General features: G+C 46.2%; 1 protein-coding gene across 1 annotated transcript in view; it reads right to left on the reverse strand.

Moving 5' to 3' along the window:
• Positions 1–12463, reverse strand: part of ME1 (malic enzyme 1) — a 145147-nt gene extending 132684 nt beyond the window's left edge. The window contains exons 1-2 of the mRNA XM_068148705.1: positions 12357–12463; positions 10282–10443 (exon numbers count right to left, since the gene is read on the reverse strand). Of these exons, the coding sequence (XP_068004806.1) occupies positions 10282–10443; positions 12357–12389 (195 nt within the window). The 5' untranslated portion in view covers positions 12390–12463. The remainder of the gene's footprint in view (positions 1–10281; positions 10444–12356) is intronic.
• Between the last annotated feature and the right edge of the window lie 8744 nt (positions 12464–21207).

The following is a 21207-nucleotide window of genomic DNA, read 5'->3' on the forward strand; positions in this document are numbered from 1 at the left end:
GAAGCAGCTGCCCTAGCAGCTGCCCTGAATGTTTCTCCTTCTTGTGAACTGTTCAGTACTTAAATGGTTTTATTTCTCATAGACACACAGAATCATCAGAGTTGGAAGGGACCTCAAGAATCATCCAGTTCCAACCCCTTTCCATGGGCAGGGACACCTCACACTACAGCAGGCTGCCCAGAGCCACATCCAGCCCAGCCTTAAAAACATCCTGGGATGGGGCTTCTACCACCACCCTGGACAACCTGTTCCAGTGTCCCAACACCCTCATGGGGAAGAACTTCCTAACATCCAATCTGAAGCTACCCATTTCCAGTTTTGCTCAATTCTCCCCAGTCCTATCACTACCTGACACCCTCAAAAGTCCCTCCCCAGCTTTCTTATAGACCCCCTTCAGATACTGAAGGGGCACAAGAAGGTCTCCTCAGAGCCCTCTCCTCCCCAGACTGGACAGCCCCAACTCTCTCAGTCTGTCTCCATAGGAGAGGAACTCCAGCCCTCTGATCATCCTTGTGGCCCTCCTCTGGACACCTTCCAGCACCTCCAGATCTTTCCTGTAATAGGGGCTCCAGAACTGGACACAGTACTCCAGATGGGGTCTCACCAGAGCAGAGTAGCAGGGGAAAATCACCTCCCTTGACCTGTTGGCTATGCTTCTCTTGATGCAACCCAGGATACAATTGACTTTCTGGGCTGCAAGTGCTCACTGCTGGCTGACACCTGAGCCATCCTGCTGGCTGGCATGTGGCTCTCAAAGGATTTTCTCCAAGACACTAAGATGCCTTCCTCTAGAAACTGCCTATGTAAGAAGTTCTCCCAACACCAGCTGCCTTGAATTTTCTGCATTGTGTGAAGGCACTGTTTAAGAGTTAAAGGCTCTCTACCTAAGCTGAAATGTATGGCTGGTGTTTTATTTATAAATGCTAGCACACAATTAATCTTCCCAAAGCCCCCACAGCTGGCCATTGCCAGTACTGAATTTACACATGCTATCAGTCCAGGATTGCTCTGGCAGCCCTGAATTCGTCAGAGCTTCTCTTCTAAGGTACCAGATAAACTAAGTCCTCATTCCTCTGTGGAGCATCCATTATTAGATTAAGATTTTTCTGGTCAGAAGAAACCCCTTCATTTCTGGTTTGACTCCTATATAATGTGAGCCATCAGTCTTCCTAGCCATCCCTGCTCTGTGTGGATAACAGTACTTCAACTAAGCTGTGTCTCATCTATGACCCTTGGACACTAAAAATACTGCCTTCAAGTCACTGATAAAGATATCAAACATTGCAAAGCTGGGGAAAAAAACCTGAAATCCCAGAAAACCACAACTATTTTACTGTTCCTCACAGAAATCTATGGTTTAAATTACATTTTCTCTGAAAGCACAAGATTGCATTGGTCTGGTTTCTGGAAAGGAACAGTCTGAATTCAAGTCTGTTACTGGAGGTAAAAAATGAGTTTAAAGATTAATCTATGAACTCACTTTAACATGAGATTAAATCAGTTTTCAATAAGCCCATGTAAACCAGCAATAGCTATTTTACCACCAGCTCTTGATTAGTCAAACTTTCTGATTTTACTCACAGAATTATTGAGGCTGGAATAGACCTCTGAGATCATCAAGTCCAGCCTATGACCTAACACCATCACATCAACCAGACCATGGCACTAAGTGCCACATCCAATCTTTCCTTAAACATCTCCAGGTACAGTGACTCCACCACCTCCCTGGGAAGTCCATTCTAGTGTCTCATTACCCTTTCTGTGAGGAAGTGCTTCCTAACATCCAACCTAAACATCCCCTGGTACAGCTTCAGGCAATGCCCTCTTGTCTGCCTGGGAGAAGAGCTTGACCCCCACCTTACTACAACTTCCCTTCAAGTAGTTGTAGAGTGTGATAAGGTCCGGCCTGAGTCTCCTCCTCTTCTCCAGGCTAAGCAACTCTATCTCCCTCAGCCTCTCCTGATCAGACTTTCTCTCCAATCCCTTCACCAGTCCCATTACAGAATCACAGAATCACCAAGGTTGGAAGAGACCACAAAGATCATTGAGTTCAACCTGTCACCACAGACCCCATGACTAGACCATGGCACCAAGTGCCACGTCCAATCCCCTCTTGAACACCTCCAGAGATGGTGACTCCACCACCTCCCTGAGCAGCACATTCCAATGACGAATGACTCTTGGTGAAGAACTTTCTCCTCACCTCAAGTCTAAACTTCCCCTGGCACAGCTTGAGACTGTGTCCTCTTGTTCTGGTGCTGGTTGCCTGGGAGAAGAGACCAACCCCTTCCTGGCTACAACCACCTTTCAGGTAGTTGTAGAGAACAATGTGGTCACCCTTGAGCCTTCTCTTCTCCAGGCTAAACAGTCCCATCTCTCAGCCTCTCCTCACAGGGCTGTGTTCAAGGCCTCTCCCCAGCCTTGTTGCCCTTCTCTGGACACCTTCAAGTGTCTCAATGTCTTTCTTAAACTGAAGGGCCCAGAACTGGACACAGGACTCAAGGTGTGGCCTAACCAAAGCAGAGTACAGGGGCACAATGACCTCCCTGCTCCTGCTGGCCACACTATTCCTAATGCAGGCCAGGATGCCATTGGCCCTCTTGGCCACCTGGGCACACTGCTGGCTCATGTTTAGGCAGCTGTCAATCAGCACTCCCAGGTCCCTCTCTGTTTGGGAGCTCTCCAGCCACTCCGACCCCAGCCTGTAGCTCTGCATGGGGTTGCCGTAGCCAAAGTGCAGCACCTGGCACTTGGACTTGTTGAATGCCATCATGTTGGACTCTGCCCATCTGTCCAGCCAGTCAAGGTCCCTCTGCAGAGCCCTTCTGCCCTCTAACAGATCAACATCTGTTCCCAAGTTGGTGTCATCTGCAAACTTGCTGATGACTGACTCAACCCCCTCATCCAGATCATCAATGAAGATGTTAAAGAGGATGGGGCCCAGCACTGATCCCTGGGGCACACCACTGGTGACTGGCCGCCAGCTGGATGTGGCACCATTCATCCCCACTCTCTGGGCTCAGCCTTCCAGCCAGCTCCTAACCCAGCACAGAGTGTTGCTGTCCAAGCCACGAGCTGACAGCTTAGCCAGCAGTTTGCTGTGGGGGACGGTGTCAAAGGCCTTGCTGAAGTCCAGGCAGACCACATCCACAGGCCTCCTCATTGCTCTCCTCTGGACCCGCTCCAGCACCTCAATATCTTTCTTTGTATAAGGGTACAGCAACCAGGACCATTGTATTTTAAACAAAAATCTGTAATTTAATGCAGTTATCCTAACTTCTCCACTCATCCCAGATACAATAAAAAAAAATCCAGCACTTCCTCCCTACTCAGCTCAGCATGGTCCAGGAAGTTTTAGCCTGAGTGTTTTCAGAGCCGGCCAAAGCATTATTTGGACATTCTGATCTAAAGAGCGAGAGTCATTCCTCCCAGCTTTTCTTTACCATATTAATTTGCTCCTAATAAAACAGAAAACAAGACTGCAAGCCAAGAAAGATGAAGCTGACATTGAAAAAACATGTACCATATTCAGACTGACAACCTTACACTTCCACAAGCACTCCCATTAGAACAATAGAAGAATCTCCTTCTTAGTGTTCAGAATGAGTATGGATTAAGTTTCCGTTCTTTAGTGTCTTTTGGGGGTTTTATTGCCTATAAACCCAGTTGTTGAGCTTGGTTTCTATTATTGGGTTTTCCTGTTTTGTTTCTTTTTTGCCAGTTTTCACATCCCTGTAAGCCAAGCTGAGTTTTACACAATGGGGTTGCCTTAACATTGTTCCTTTTGTGAGAGTTTAATAACGTGTTTTAAGTAGCAAGCAACCATCACCCACGTTTTAATGGTTAAGTGTTTTCCCTTGCTTCAGCTTGATTTTTAGCATCCTTAAATCATCCCACTTATAGTCCTGAGTAGATGTGTTTCAGGAAGGTCTCCATTAAGTAGTACCTTGACAGCCATGCAATTATTTTCCTCTTTGCAATGTGCTTCTTTAACCATTCCAAAAAGATTAACAGAGTCACAGAAACATTCAGGTTGGAAAAGACCCTCTGGATCACCAAGTCCAACCAAGAACCCTACTCTACAAGGTTCACCCCTAAACCATAGCCCCAAGCACCACAGCCAAACCATCTTTAAACACATCCAGGCTTGGGGACTCAGCCACCTCCCTGGGCAGCACATTCTAAGGCATGACAGACTGAGGGAGTTGGGGCTGTTCAGTCTGGAGAAGAAAAGGCTCCAAGGTGATCTAATTGTGGCCTTCCAGTATCTGAAGGGGGCCTACAGGAAGGCTGGGGAGGGACTTCTCAGGATCTCAGGTAGTGATAGGACTAGGGGGAATGGAATGAAGCTGGAGGTGGGGAGATTCAGGCTGGATATGAGGAGGAGGTTCTTCACCATGAGAGTGGTGAAGCCCTGGAATGGGTTGTCCAGGGAGGTGGTTGAGGCCCCGTCCCTGGAGGTGTTTAAGGCCAGGCTGGCTGAGGCTCTGGCCAGGCTGATGTAGTGTGGGGTGTCCCTGCCCATGGCAGGGGGGTTGAACTAGATGACCCTTGTGGTCCCTTCCAACCCTGACTGATACTATGATACTATGACCACTCTTGCCATGAAAAAATGTTTCCTAATGTCCAGTCTAAACCTACCCAGTCACAGCTTGAGGCTGTTCCCTCTTGTTCTATCTCTAACTACCTGTGAGAAGAGACCAGCAGCAGCCTGTCCACAACATCCTTTCAGGTAGCTGTACACAATAATGAGGTCTCCCCTCAGCCTCCTCCTTTTCAAACTAGCCATCCCCAGCACTTTCTTTCGCTCTTCATAAGACTTATTCTCCAGACCCTTCCCCAGCTTTGTTGCCCTCCTCTGCACTGGCTCCAGCACCTCCACATCTCTCTTGTATTAAGGTGCCCCAAACTGGACACAACACTCAAGATTTGGCCCCACCAGAGCTGAGGACAAGGGGACAATCCCCTCCCTGCTCCTGCTGGACACAGCATTTCTGACACAAGCCAGGATGCCATTGGCTTTCTTGGCCAGCTGGGCACACTGCTTGCTCGTGTTCAGCTGCTTGTCCATTAGAACCCCCAGGTCCCTTTCTGTCAGACAGCTTTCCAGCCACACTGCCCCAAGCCTGAAGCATTGCTTGGGTTTGCTGTGACCGATGACCTGGCATTTGGCCTTGTTGAAGCTCAGTACATTAGATGAATGTCTAGAATCCAGATAAAACATTACCTCAGGATTTCCAACAGTTTCACATCAGTGATGAGACTGGTGCCTGTGCATGTTTTACTGGGATTGATATCTCACCTGAGAAGCATCATCCTCACACTTGAAAAATCCATGGCTATTGAGTAAGGCATAAATTCTAGTGAGCTTGGCATGGTCTGTAGTGAGTAACTAATAACTGCAAATAACTAATGACTACAAATAATAACTACAAACACAAGCCCTATGAGGAAAGGCTGAGGGAACTGGAGTTGCTTAGCCTGGAGAAGAGGAGACTCAGGGGAGACCTTATTGCTCTCTACAACTATCTGAAGGGAGGTTGTAGGCAGGCAGAGGTTGGTCTCTTCTCCCAGGCAGCCAGTACCAGAATAAGAGGACACAGTCTCAGGCTGTGCCAGGGGAGGTTTAGATTGGATGTTAGGAAGAAGTTCTATACAGAGAGAGTGATTGCCCATTGGAATGGGCTGCCTGGGGAGGTGGTAGAGTCACCATCATTGGAGGTGTTCAGGAGGAGACTTGATGGGGTGCTTGGTGCCATGGGTTAGTTGTTTAGGTGGGTTGGATTGGTTGATAGGTTGGACACAATGATCTTGAAGGTCTCTTCCAACCTGGTTTGTTCTCTTCTCTTCTCTTCTCTTCTCTTCTCTTCTCTTCTCTTCTCTTCTCTTCTCTTCTCTTCTCTTCTCTTCTCTTCTCTTCTCTTCTCTTCTCTTCTCTTCTCTTCTCTTCTCTTCTCTTCTCTTCTCTTCTCTTCTCTTCTCTTCTCTTCTCTTCTCTTCTCTTCTCTTCTCTTCTCTTCTCTTCTCTTCTCTTCTCATGTTTTAAATGCTTTGGATAAAAATGTCTTTACTAGCAACTACTTGCCTCCAATTTCTCAATGACTTATGAAACAAGCATATTAGTTTTGGCTGTGGTCAACAATGCTTCTTTTGGACATTCAGTCTCACATTGATTACATAGAGTAATTTACTAATTTGGTCATGCAAGTCATTCTATAGACCAATTTTTACTCACAAGTAAGCAGTTTCCATTTCTCCTGCTTATTATCTAGGCAATTGCACAAAAATGATCTATCTGCCTCTCTTCTCCATCCTTAGTTTTAGGAGTATCAGGATAATACCATGGCTAAAAATACCTCTGCTAAAACTAACAGCAGTAAGGCTTTTAATAACCATCAGAAACCGAGTGAGTTGCTCCTTGGAGCTCCCATTTTGGGTCCTGTACACCACAAGACAATATGGGCTGAGAATTTGCGAAGCTTTTCGTGCAATCTGTTTTAAAGTAACATTTAATCTTCCTGGAAAACTTGCAGGTTGTGTACAACTGCATCACAGTTGCCAAAAATACATATTTCAAACCTTATTTTAAAGCACTGAGGCCCCCACAGAGTGGGAAAAGAAACTAATCTAAATAGAAAACATCTGCACAGTTCAACAAACATGCTCAGCACAAGTATTATTTATATGTACTCAAGTTATAAGAGTGATTTGTATTGTGTCATATTATGGAAAGTCCTGGCTGCAGTAAGAAAATATGTAGCATGACAATAGTTATCTGTCCAAGAGGTTTGGATTTTACAATAAGGAGTTGTAGTGCAATTGCACTACAGCAGCATGACCTAATATAACCATCACAGCTGGCAAAATGTGGTCAGGTTTTGGTCATGTCAGCTCTCTGCAAGACTCACCACCTGGTCTCATAGACATCAGAGTCAGGGAGGGAACTGGAATCACAGTATCACTAAGGTTGGAAGAGACCTCAAAGATCATTGAGTCCAACCTGTCATCACAGACCTCATGATTAGACCATGGCACCGAGTGCCACGTCCAATCCCTTCTTGAACACCTGGTGACTCCACCACCTCCCTGGGCAGCACATTCCAATGACGAATGACTCTCTCGGTGAAGAACTTCTGGTTACCTGGGAGAAGAGACCAACCCCTTCCTGGCTACAACCACCTTTCAGGTAGTTGTAGAGGGCAATGAGGTCACCCCTGAGCCTCCTAAACAATCCCAGCTCCCTCAGCCTCTCCTCATAGGGAATGTGCTGCTGAAGGAGAGGGAGGGTGTTGAAGAGGAGAAATTTAATGTGCTGGTGGCCCTGGATCCCTGACTCTGAGTAAAGTAGCCAAGGAACTGTACCCAAGCTCCAGTTAATGAAGATCTCCAGGCCTGTGCAGACTCTAAGGACAAGGGGTGCAGCAGCAGAGTACCACCTCTTCATAATCCTACAGCAGAAATCAGAGTTCTTATTCCCAGTTACAGCTGTTAGATAAAAGCTTAAACATCTGAGCAACCAGACCCCATTAGAAAGAGCCACCAAACATCTACGTTTTGAAGTGCAGAGGAGTTGTGCTGCCTTCTGGAGTAGACCATAACCCAACCATGATTCACAGCCTTGATTTCTGCCATGCTGCTAACTTACTCACCTCAGCCCTGCCAAAACCCAACTGAGCAAAAATGACACAGATCCATAAGTTAATAGAATTCCTTGCATCTGCTACAGCACTGGAAAAACCCAAACACACACAGACAAACCCCCAACTCTTTACTCAAACTCCCAATTGTTTAAACTTAATTGAAGGTGTCTTGTACTGCTAAATGGGGATTTAAGACTGTCAGGCAGCATGTGCACATCTAACCATGATGAACACCTCAGCAGGAATAAAAAGCACCCTAGCAGAAGCAGCACTGTCTAACCACTGCGCTGGCCAGAGACTAAAACAAGCTCAGCTTCTAATTGCACTGAAGCAGTTCATAGTATGGTCCTAAAAATCAGATGGCATATTCCAAAGAGCCACAACAGAAAGGATCAGAAGGTGAATATTCCAGAGCATCAACAAACCCCAACTAGCACAATTTTTATGCATCGTTTCATGCTTTGGGCTTGCCACTCTTTTACACACATTGAACTCATTGTTTAGGTCACAGGAACAGTGGCATGAAAGTTGAGCTACTGTTATGGGTAAGCTTCTTTTGCTGATATATATGTGTGTGTGTGTAGATACACAGATGTATGCTTCATATCTTTCAAGAAAATAGTAAACTATGAAAAAAAATGAAACATTGCAATCAAACTCCAGCATAAATGCAGCCTGCTGCAGAATGAGAAGGAGCTGATACAATCAACTGCCCAGAAAACTTGAATAATAGTATCATAGTATCATAGTATCAGTCAGGGTTGGAAGGGACCACAAGGATCAGCTACTTCCAACCCCCCTGCCATGGGCAGGGACACCCCATACTACATCAGGCTGGCCAGAGCCTCATCCAGCCTGGGCTTAAACCTCCAGGGATGGGGCCACAATCACCTCCCTGGACAACCCATTCCAGGGCTTCACCACTCTCATGGTGAAGAACCTCCTCCTCACATCCAGCCTGAATCTCCCCACCTCCAGCTTCATTCCATTCCCCCTAGTCCTAGCACTACCTGAGATCCTGAGAAGTCCCTCCCCAGCCTTCCTGTAGGCCCCCTTCAGATACTGCAAAGCCACAATTAGGTAGTGCATAGCTGTCCCAGATGCTCAAACCAGCATTAAAACACTTTATAGCTAATGGGAGTTGGATGTGATTTGCTATGGCCATGTGCTGAAGTGTTCAGACATATCTCACAAGCCTGCCTGCTTTCAGGGATAGAGAGAGAGGGTAGCAGGGTAGTTCTCTGTTCAGCAATGCTTTCCTGATATATTTTCTACGTTATGCCAGTGGGGCAGGGGTGGAGGTGTGTCTACACACCCAAACCAACAATCTAGAACTCCCAACTCAGTTTACTGGTACAGGAATGCTTTCTCTAGCTACAATACACATAAACCTCTGACACTTTTATTGTGCATAGCCTAATAAACGTTTATTTCTGCTAAGGCAGTTCTGGGCTCCCCAGTTCAAGAAAGACAAGGAACTACTGGAGAGAGTCCAGCAGAGAACCACTGATATGATTAGGGGACTGGAACATCTACCTTACAGTGAAAGGCTTAAAGAGCTGGGTTTGTTCAGCCTGGAGGAGTCTGAGGGGGCAACTCATTAATGCTTATCAATACTTAAAGGAGGATGGAGTCACAGGCTTCTCAGTGGTGCCCAGTGACAGGGCAAGGGACAATGGACACAAACCAGAATACAGTGGGCTCCACATAAACATAAAGGAAAAATTCTTCACTTTGAGGGTGGCAGAGTACTGGAACAGGCTACCCAGGGAGGTTGTGGGGTCTCCATCTTTCCAAGGATTAAAAATTCACATGGACAAGTCCCTCTGTGGTTTACTCTAGGGGATCCTGCTCTAGTGTCAGGGGTTGGACTAGATGATCATTGGAGGTCCTTTACAACCCCAACAAGTCTGTAATTCTGTGATAATGATATTGCTGTGATAGCTAACTGGACATCATTCAAAGTCACCAACTCAAGTACTGTTTCAGAAAAATAGGAAGGAAGAACAGGGGCCAAGTAATTAACTCACAATCCTAAGACTCCTGGGAACAACAGAGCAAGTCTTCAACAACTTTAAGTCTGTGCACTTCATACAACTGGGAAGCCAAGTTAAAGAGGGTAAGGTCCACTTGCTTGAAGCACTAGGACTTCATTTTTGGGAAAACTGATAGCATTACAGTGCTTTCTATAGCTAAAGTCAATACACAACTGAAGCAGGCAGAGATGCATTCCCAGCACAGACCAGGCAGCAGCTGCAAGATGTTCACCAAAACAAGAGGTACAGTCAGAATTCACCTCTGAAACCACTGCAGAGGAATTCTGAAGGAGAAGGGGAGAAAGAATGCTGCCTTACATTGTTGCTTTAACCCTATCATCCCCTACTTCATGAGAGCAAATTTCCCATGCAGTTTTTGAACACACACAAATTCTGCATCACTTTTCCAGACAACAGCACTCTAATTACTTGGGCCTTACACAGCAGCCTACACTATGCATTAGGATGAGACTTCTTCCATAGGACTTTGTAGTTTGCACACAATCAAAGCCAGCATCATAACAAAGAAAACCAGTTTACAATGTAACTTTCACACAGTTCCCTTCAAACAGCTAACGCTCACTGCACCTCAGAAAATTATTTACCTCATTATCTGTTCCCACATCCAACATCACTGGTAGACACTCATGAGGTTTGACTCCACCACACGCCGTGTAAAGTGCCAGTTTCCCAACTGGAATGCCCATGCCGTAACAGCCAAGGTCTCCAAGACCAAGAATACGTTCTCCATCTGTCACCACAATAGCCTGGAGGAAGAAATAAAAGCACTGTAAAACCCACTTCTTTGCTTGCATGTACTAACTACTCCAGTATCTTCTTATCATATTTAGTTTTTCACTTTCCATACAAAACCTCTAACAGACACAAACAAATTAACAGGACAGGAAAAGGCCTACAATTCTTTTATTGAATTTCACTGTGGGTTTGTCACACTGTTTTAGGCTCTGGCTTCGCTGCAAGCTCGTCCCTTCATGTGTTTAAAGGTCGTTTAGATGTGCCACTTAGCAATATAGAATAACAGAATAATAAACCAGGTTGGAAGAGACCTTAAAGATCATCGCATCCAACCCAGCAACCAATCCAACCCACCTAAACAACTAAACCATGGCACCAAGCACCCCATCAAGTCTCCTCCTCAACACCTCCAGTGATGGTGACTCCATCACCTCCCCAGGCAGCACATTCCAATGGGCAATCACTCTCTCTGTATAGAACTTCTTCCTAACCTCCAGCGTAAACCTCCCCTGGTGCAGCCTGAGACTGTGTCCTCTTGTTCTGGTGCTGGCTGACTGGGAGAAGAGACCAACCTCTGCTTGTCTACAACCTCCCTTCAGGTAGTTGTAGAGAGCAAGAAGGTCTGCCCTGAGTCTCCTCTTCTCCAGGCTAAGCAACCCCAGCTCCCTCAGCCTCTCCTCATAGGGCTTGTGTTCCAAACCCCTCATCAACTTTGTTGCCCTTCTCTGGACTCGTTCCAGCAAGTCAACCTCCTTCCTAAACTGAGGGGCCCAGAACTGGACACAGGACTCGAGGTGTGGCCTAACCAGTGCAGTGTACAGGGGCAGAATGACCTCCCTGCTCCTGCTGGCCACACATATGGTTTAGTGGTGAACTTTGTAGAGTAGGGTTAATGGTTGGATCTAGTGATCTCAAGGGTCTTTTCCAACCTGAATGACTCTGTGATTCTATGACTTCCATATAAAACTTTTATGAATACAAAAGAGAGTTTTTCAGCATTACACTACAAGGAAACAGGCATTGTTCCCTCTTATGCTTTTATGTCAACAGTATGAAAACACAATAGAAAGGGAAAGGAAGTCATCCACATAAAAAACAGAAGAACCCCAGATCCCTGGCCTTTTCATGATTGTTTTGAGCAGAACAAAAGGCAGACACTCCTGTTAGCACTTGACAGGGCTGTCTATAGCCAACTGGTTCTTATCCTTCAAAGATGTATTTCTTCTTCCCTCAAGCAAATAACACACTCCATCATACTTCCACAGATGAGGAAGTACATGTTTTCATTGATAGAAATACAAGAACTCATTAAAACCCACCAGACTGTCTGCACTAAAGAAGCAGCTTTTTCCACAGTAAAGGACCGAAGTGCTGAGTATAACCAGCAGCTGACAACACAGCAATTTCCTTGTCATGCTCTGTGACAAGCCATTTCAGTTGGAAATGTAATAATTTGTGTGTGAGAGCTCATCAGGTATTGTATGTGGACAACTATTAATCCAAACATCAGAATGGGCTGCCAAGAGATCTTGTGGAGTCTCCACCCTTGGTGACACTCAATATCCACAGACAGACACAGCTGTAAGTAACCTGCCCTGGCTGTCCTGGCTTGAGCAGCAGGAGGGACTAGAAGACCTTCAGAGGTGCCTTCCTACCTCAACCACTCTGTGACTCCCTGAAATGCAGAGAAATCATCTGAGTTTTTTTTGGGTGAATAATATTCAGTGTCATTGACCAATTCATCATGAAACAAGGAAGTGTTCAACGCCTCAAACTTTGGCTGTAACAGCCTTGTTTCTATTTTACAAATGAGCTAAGAAACCACTGACAACTAATTGACAAAAAGCTTACCAAAATACCTTAACCAAGTTACCCTGGGTGCAAAACAGCATCAGCTTTGTTGTGCAGCTGAAAGTGAACTTACTTTGACAACACTTTCTGGCCAGGATTTAAGCATTGTACTGATGTGTCCCCGGTCATGGATACTAATGAAAAGGCCTCTGCAAATACAAAAGGAGAAAAACAAAACCACTTTTCATATATGCAATTAAATACTTCAGTATAAATCAATTAAACAACACATTAACTCTATGCCAATGTGTTTCCAGCATACACTGATTCAGTTCACCATTAAGTGCTCAATGTTGCATGAATGAGTAAATTCAATGTCTGCATTTGGTCAGAGAACCTGTTACTCAGCAAAGCTTCACTGAGCAGTGAGAACCTGGAAGTCACTTCTGCAAACTGCTGTTTGAGTTTAAAGCTCACTAAACACTTTTTCTGTTCAAATCTCTTTGTTAATTGTCCCACACCACAAAGTGTATTCACCATATAACAGTGACCACCCACAGCAAACTGCTATCTAAGCTGTCAGCCTGTGGATTGGACCTCAACACTCTGTGCTGGGTTAGGAACTGGCTGGAGGCTGAGCCCAGAGAGTGGTGGTGAATGGTACCACAGCCAGCTGGCAGCCAGTCACTAGTGGTGTGCCCCAGGGATCAGTGCTGGGCCCCATCCTCTTTAACATCTTCATTGATGATCTGGATGAGGGGATTGAGACAGTCACCAGCAAGTTTGCAGATGACACCAAGTGAGGAGAAGATGTTGGTCTGTTAGAGGGTAGAAGGCCTCTGCAGAGGGACCTCAACCGACTGGACAGATGGGCAGAGTCCAATGGGATGGCATTCAACAAGTCCAAGTGCCGAGTGCTGCACTTTGGCCACAACAACCCCATGCAGAGCTACAGGCTGGGGCCAGAGTGGCTGGAGAGCAGCCAGGCAGAGAGGGACCTGGGGGTGCTGAACGACAGCTGCCTAAACATGAGCCAGCAGTGTGCCCAGGTGGCCAACAAGGCCAATGGCATCCTGGCCTGCATTAGGAATAGTGTGGCCAGCAGGAGCAGGGAAGTCATTGTGCCCCTGTACTCTGCATTGGTTAGGCCACACCTTGAGTCCTGTGTCCAGTTCTGGGCCCCTCAGTTTAAGAAGGACATTGAGACACTTAAACGTGTCCAGAGAAGGGCAACAAGGCTGGGGAGAGGCCTTGAACACAGCCCTGTGAGGAGAGGCTGAGGGAGCTGGGATTGTTTAGCATGGAGAAGAGGAGGCTCAGGGGTGACCTCATTGCCCTCTACAACTACTTGAAGGGTGGTTGTAGCCAGGAAGGGGTTGGTCTCTTCTCCCAGGCAACCAGCACCAGAAAAAGGGGACACAGTCTCAAGCTGCACCAGGGGAAGTTTAGGCTGGAGGTGAGGAGAAAGTTCTTCACTGAGCAAGTCATTCGTCATTGGAATGTGCTGCCCAGGGAGGTGGTGGAGTCACCATCCCTGGAGGTGTTCAAGAGGGGATTGGACGCGGCACTTGGTGCCATGGTCTAGTCATGGGGTCTGTGGTGACAGGTTGGACTCGATGATCCTTGAGGTCTCTTCCAACCTTAGCGATACTGTGATACTGTGATACCTCAGCAGTCTTAACATTTGCAGACAAGACCAAGCCAAAGTTTAAACTAATGCATAAACCCCCAAAGAATGTTACCATTACGTAAAATAATTCAAAAGCATTCAGTTGTGAGTTTAGAGAAAGGATGCCTATTTAATTAGATTGCCTTTTTTGACATCCCTAAAAGGGGGAAATTATCTTCACCATAGGAAAATCTCTTTGATTTAGAGTTTGCTGCATGGCCAACAGCTCTGAGCATGCCCAATATTTACTTTGAAGAGCATCTGCATACTGTCTTTTAGTTCCACCAATACAGAAGAGTATAACACAAAATCACAGAAAAGTGTAATTCTCATTTTGGTTTTTTCATTTATTATAGAAGCAAAACTGCTACTGTATCATATCCTACTCTCCAGCATTTTATGCTTCATTTATTTTACTGGACATGCAAATATACATCCAGGTCCAATTCAGCTTCATTTAATTCTATTTCATATTTACTTCTCTGAGATACTAGAAAAAAATGTCTCATTAAATTCAGTCTTTCCAAACCATGAAGAAAATATCAAAGACTGAGTATATGCCAAGATGCCTTCTTGTGGTGTCCAGTTCTGGGCCCCTCCGTTTAGGAAGGAGGTTGAGTTGCTGGAGCGTGTCCAGAGAAGGGCAAGAAAGTTGGTGAGGGGTTTGGAACACAAGCACTATGAGGAGAGGCTGAGGGAGCTGGGGCTGCTTAGCCTGGGGAAGAGGAGACTCAGGGGTGACCTTATTGCTCTCTACAACTACCTGAAGGGGGGTTGTAGACAGGCAGAGGTTGGTCTCTTCTCCTAGGCAACCAGCACCACAACAAGAGGACACAGTCTCAGACTGCACCAGGGGAGGTTTAGGCTGGATCTTAGTTCTACACAGAGAGAGTGATTGCCTATTGGAATGGGCTGCTTGTGGAGGTGGTGGAGTCACCATCATTAGAGGTGTTCAGGAGGAGACGTGATGGGGTGCTTGGTGCCATGGGTTAGTTGTTCAGGTGGGTTGGATTGGTTGATGGGTTGGATGCGATGATCTTGAAGGTCTCTTCCAACCTGGTTTATTCTATTCTATTCTAAAATAATTTAAGCCTATTCTAATATATCTGTGGCTACATGCACACCTGGGTCTAAAAACCAGAAACTCAGGCAAACATTTGTCAGATATGACTGCAAGTATTCCAATTCAGGCAAAATACTTCCTGCAGTGTTAAACAGTCTGTTAGTCAACGACACCAAAATGAGTCCAAACATGCTATTTAAATTCATGTGTTTATATAGTTCATACATACTAGATTATACATATATAAATCACCATCTGAACTCAATTTTTGTATTGAATTCTGTATTTAATGTCATATTTGCCTTTTTCCCTCTGATATAAAAAATAGACAACTGAAATTGTTCATTATTTTTTGGTGGGAAAACTGACAGTGTAAGACACATAGCAATTACCCAAAGTACTGCTTAATCCTCAGGCTAATTATTCAGCAACAGAAATTACAACTTCAAGTAGCTAATTATATAAAAATAGGCATGTCCTGTAAGAAAAATGCATATATATTTATATCCATAAAGGGGGAAAAAAATTAAACACACAGAGAAGCAATAAGGCTAGAAAAGACCTTCAAGATCAAGTCCAACCTATCACCCAACACCATCTAATCAACTAAACCATGGCACCAAGCACCCCATCCAGTCTCGTTTCAAACACCTCCAGGGACAGCAAATCCACCACCTCCCTGGGCAGCACATTCCAATGGCCAATCTCTCTTTCTGTGAAGAACTTCTTCCTAACATCCAGCCTAAACCTCCCCTGGCACACCTTGAGACTGTGTCCTCTTGTTCTGGTGCTGGTTGCCTGGGAGAAGAGACCAACCCCCACCAGGCTACAACCTCCTTTCAGGGAGGTGTAGAGCAACAAGGTCTCCCCTGAGCCTCCTCTTCTCCATGCTAAACAACCCCAGCTCTCTCAGCCTCTCTGCACAGGGCTGTACTCCAGACCCCTCACCAACCTTGGTGCCCTTCTCTGGACATGTACCAGCAACTCACTAGGGGGAATGGAATGAAGCTGGAGGTGGGGAGATTCAGGCTAGATGTGAGGAGGAGGTTCTTCCCCATGAGAGTGGTGAAGCCCTGGAATGGGTTGTCTAGGGAGGTGGTAGAGGCCCCGTCCCTGGAGGTGTTTAAACCCAGGCTGGATGAGGCTGTGGCCAGGCTGATGTAGTGTGGGGTGTCCCTGCCCAGGGCAGGGGGGTTGGACCTAGATGATCCTTGTGGTCCCTTCCAACCCTAAACGAAACTATGAAACTATGAAACTCAACATCTTTCTTAAACTGAGGGGCTGAGAACTGGACACAAGACTCAAGGTGTGGCCTAACCAGTGCTGAGTATAGGGGCAGAATGACCTCCCTGGTCCTCACTCCCCACTCATTTCTGGTTAGGTATTTTTAACTGTTTAAGTTTCATTTTAGGCATTTTCCCCTACAAAGGACAACTCTTGGATGCTGGCATCTCCAGTTAATTCCCCTTCTGAGTCCATTCCCCATGCTCACATGCTCTGGATGAGGGCATTGAGTCCATCATCAGTAAATTTGCTGACGACACCAAGCTGGGGGCAAGAGTTGATCTGCTGGAGGGTAGAGAGGCTCTGCAGAGAGACCTCAACAGGCTGGACAGATGGGCAGAGTCCAACGGCATGAGATTTAACACATCCAAATGCCGGGTTCTGCACATTGGACACAACAACCCCATGCAGTGCTACAGGCTGGGGTCAGAGTGGCTATAGAGCAGCCAGGCAGAGAGGGACCTGGGGGTGCTGGTTGATGGTAGGCTTAACATGAGCCTGCAGCGTGCCCAGGCAGCCAAGAGGGCCAATGGCATCCTGGCCTGCATCAAGAACACTGTGGCCAGCAGGAGCAGGGAGGTCATTCTCCCCCTGTACACTGCACTGGTTAGGCCACACCTCGAGTACTGTGTCCAGTTCTGGGCCCCTCAGTTTAGGAAGGAGGTTGACTTGCTGGAACGAGTCCAGAGAAGAGCAACAAAGTTGGTGAGGGGTTTGGAACACAAGCCCTATGAGGAGAGGCTGAGGGAGCTGGGGCTGCTTAGCCTGGAGAAGAGGAGACTTAGGGGTGACCTTATCACTCTCTACAACTACCTGAAGGGAGGTTGTAGACAGGCTGATGATGGTCTCTTCTCCCAGGCACCCAGTACCAGATCAAGAGGACACAGTCTCAAGCTGCGCCAGGGGAGGTTCAGGTTGGATGTTAGGAAGAAGTTCTATACAGAAAGAGTGATTGCCCATTGGAATGGGCTGCCCAAGGAGGTGGTGGAGTCGCCGTCATTGAAGGTGTTCAGAAGGAGACTTGACGGGGTGCTTGGTGCCATGGGTTAGCTGTTTGGGTGGGTTGGATTGGTTGATGGGTTGGACACGATGATCTTGAAGGTCTCTTCCAACCTGGTTTGGTTTATTCTAATAAAGGTTTATTCTAAAGCAGCAGGCTGGATGATTACGTCTGTCATTTGTCTCTTGGTAAGTAAGGCCTGTCAGCAGATTAATTCTTCCACCCCAGGGAAAACCACAGTCCACAGGGGAAGGAGGGTTAATATCTACAGCACTTTTCATTAGTAGTGGCATTTACAGCACACAAACATTATGATTTGTGAGCCAGCTACCTGAAGAAAGAAAAAGCTGTCCCTAAACAGTGGAATACCATAAAGGAGCAAAGCAAAGCAGATGAAAATAAATGTAGATGCTTCCTTTCTGATGTGTTGTACAGTGAGTCACTTGCTAAAACACTGTGTAAACTGTTAAATCACAAAGTAGAGCTTATCAAAATTGCTAGCCTCAGAGACAGTCAAATATTATAGATGAGTGTGTTGGAGAAAATGAAGAGTGCAGGAGGGAAGCTATGTAGAGGCATCACCCCTCTCCTCCCCACTGTCCAATTTACACCGACCTAATAAATTCATGTTAAATGAAGCAAGATCTGGTATTGATTTTCTAAAGAGCCCAGCCTAGTGTGGTTAGATGACCTCTTCCTTGCAAGCTGGGGAGAGAGGTCTCCATGGAATAAATTCATCAGCAGAGGCAAATAAAGGCAGGGTGGCTGCTCCAGAAGGGAATTTAGTTAGAACATTTGTAAGGAGCTTTGAATAAGCATTGAGAGCGTATTTCAGAAATCTGTTCAAGGCAGATCACATTCAAACAACAATGGAGAATTGGGGCTGAAATGTAAACAGTCATGTTGAAAGCATTTCACTCCCCTCCTTCTTCCCTTCCCTCCACTCTTTCTGCAGATTCATAGAACATTTCTGGACATACCAGCCTGACTGAGAAGATACTATTAGATTTAAGGGCACAGACAGAGAGATAAGCCTCTTTTAGTCTTTTAACTGGATCTGTTTCCCTGATCCTTCATTTTTCTTAGCTAAAGCACTTTTCTCCTTTCAGGTGTCCTCCCCAGTGAAGCTGCACCAGGTTTATTCTTTTAAACTGGATCTATTTTCCTGATCCTCCATTTTTTTTAGCTAAAGCACTTTTCTCCTTTCAGGTGTCCTCCCCAGCGAAGCTGCACAAGGTTGCAAGACAAATGTCAGCTTACAATCATGCGAGACACAAAAATATTCAACCACATGATTGGGACTGAACTCATTGACAATTCTACCTGCAGACAGACACCAGAAAGCACATTTTCTGTTTCTTTTCTATGAGGAAAAGAATGTGTCCTGGAAAAGCATTGATGGCGTAAGTGGGATAGAGTGACACAAAGCTGACAAGCTATTTGGCTACCATTATAGCTTTTTGGCTCTCACAGCACAGCCATCAGAAGAATCAATAAAGGGGCAAGATACACAATTTAAATTGAAGATGAAGAGAGAAGAGAAGAGAAGAGAAGAGAAGAGAAGAGAAGAGAGAAGAGAAGAGAAGAGAAGAGAAGAGAAGAGAAGAGAAGAGAAGAGAAGAGAAGAGAAGAGAAGAGAAGAGAAGAGAAGAGAAGAGAAGAGAAGAGAAGAGAAGAGAAGAGAAGAGAAGAGAAGAGAAGAGAAGAGAAGAGAAGAGAAGAGAAGAGAAGAGAAGAGAAGAGAAAAGAGAAGAGAAGAGAAGAGAAGAGAAGGATAGGATAGGATAGGATAGGATAGGATAGGATAGGATAGGATAGGATAGGATAGGATAGGATAGGATAGGATAGGATAGACCAGGTTGGAAGAGACCCTTCAAGATCATCGCGTCCAGCCTATCAACCAATCCAACCCACCTAAACAACTAACCCATGGCACCAAGCACCCCATCAAGTCTCCTCCTGAACACCTCCAGTGATGGTGACTCCACCACCTCCCCAGGCAGCCCATTCCAATGGGCAATCACTCTCTCTGTCTAAAACTTCTTCCTAACATCCAACCTAAACCTCCCCTGGTGCAGCCTGAGACTGTGTCCTCTTGTTCTAGTGCTGGTCGCCTGGGAGAAGAGACCAACCTCTGCCTGTCTACAACCTCCCTTCAGGTAGTTGTAGAGAGCAAGAAGGTCACCCCTGAGTCTCCTCTTCTCCAGGCTAAGCAACTCCAGCTCCCTCAGTCTCTCCTCATAGGCCTTGTGTTCCAAACCCCTCACCAACTTTGTTGCCCTTCTCTGGAGACGTTCCAGCAAGTCAAACTCCTTCCTAAACTGAGGGGCCCAGAACTGGACACAGGACTCAAGGTGTGGCCTAACCAGTGCAGCGTACAGGGATGGGGGAACCCATGCTAGGACACTGAGGTCCACTCAACAGAGAGTGGATCTATTTTGGGTCACTGAGCTCACTACACTAGATTGTGTCAGTTATGTGGAGGTCATTCTACATCACATAATTTGGCTTTTTTTTAGCAGAACTCTGATCTATGAGAGCAATGTAAACAGAATTAAATTGAATATTTGTTTATTATGCTTCAAGAAAGCAATGTTCCAGCAGCAATGTGTTTGTCTATCTTCTATTAGAGAACAGTTTAGAAGAACGTGTCAGAGTGTCACAGTAACAGAACAAGCTTTTCTTTCTTCTTATAATAACAGGAGGCAATCAAACATGTCTCAGAAAATGACAAGCATTTTTTAATGAAAAAAAAGTTCAAACCTTTTCTCACAACCCTCTGTGTTCAAAACTGCTGTTTGAATGATGAACTGTACATAGAATTATAGTAGAGGTGACTTCACTTCCCCAGGCTGCCTAAGTCAACAAGCTTAATCCTAACAATAATAATAATAGCAAGAAAAATCTCAGGGAACTGCCTCAGCTGATTTCTGAGCCTAGACACTCCCAAAGCCCTGCACGTTGTAAGAAAGAGGTAAACTGCTTCACAGTATCACAGTATCACTTAGGTTGGAAAGGACCTCGAGGATCATCGAGTCCAACCTATCAACACAGACCCCATGACTAGACCATGGCACCAAGTGCCACATCCAATCTCCCCTTAAATGCCTCCAGGGTCGATGACTCAACCACCTCCCTGGGCAACCCGTTCCAATGACAAATGACTCTCTTGGTGAAGAACTTCCTCCTCACCTCGAGTCTAAACCTCCCCTGGCGCAGCTTGAGACTGTGTCCCCTTGTTCTGGTGCTGGTTGCCTGGGAGAAGAGACCAACCCCTTCCCGGCCACAACCACCCCTCAGGTAGTCATAGAGGGCAATGAGGTCACCCCTGAGCCTCCTCTTCTCCAGGCTAAACAATCCCAGCTCCCTCAGCCTCTCCTCATAGGGCTGTGCTCAAGGCCTCTCCCCAGCCTTGTTGCCCTTCTCTGGACACGCTCAAGTGTTTTCGATGTCCTTCTTAAACTGAGGGGCCCAGACTCAAGGTGCGGGCCTAACCAAAGCAGAGTACAGGGGCACTATGACCTCCCTGCTCCTGCTGGCCACACTATTCCTAATGCAGGCCAGGATGCCATTGGCCCTCCTGGGCACTTGGGCACACTGTTGGCTCATATTTAGGTGGCTGTCAATCAGCACACCCAGGTCCCTCTCTGTTTGGCAGCTCTCAGCCACTCCGACCCCAGCCTGTAGCTCTGCATGGGATTGCCGTAGCCAAAGTGCAGCACTCGGCACTTGGACTTGTTGAAAGCCATCCCATTGGACTCTGCCCATCTGTCCAGTCAGTCGAGGTCCCTCTGCAGAGCATTTCTACCCTCTAACTGACTAACATCTGCCCCTAACTTTGTGTCATCTTCCTTAGTCCCTGATGAATTTCCTTCCTATTTTAAGATTATAAAAAGCTGTACAACATAGATATTTCCTGGGCTGCATGAAGAGAAGTGTGGCCAGCCAGTCAAGGGAGGTGATTCTCC

This window comes from Melanerpes formicivorus, unplaced genomic scaffold, assembly GCF_026170545.1.
Source record: "Melanerpes formicivorus ecotype bairdi unplaced genomic scaffold, bMelFor1.0.p_v2 SCAF_2, whole genome shotgun sequence".
Taxonomy (NCBI): domain Eukaryota; kingdom Metazoa; phylum Chordata; class Aves; order Piciformes; family Picidae; genus Melanerpes; species Melanerpes formicivorus.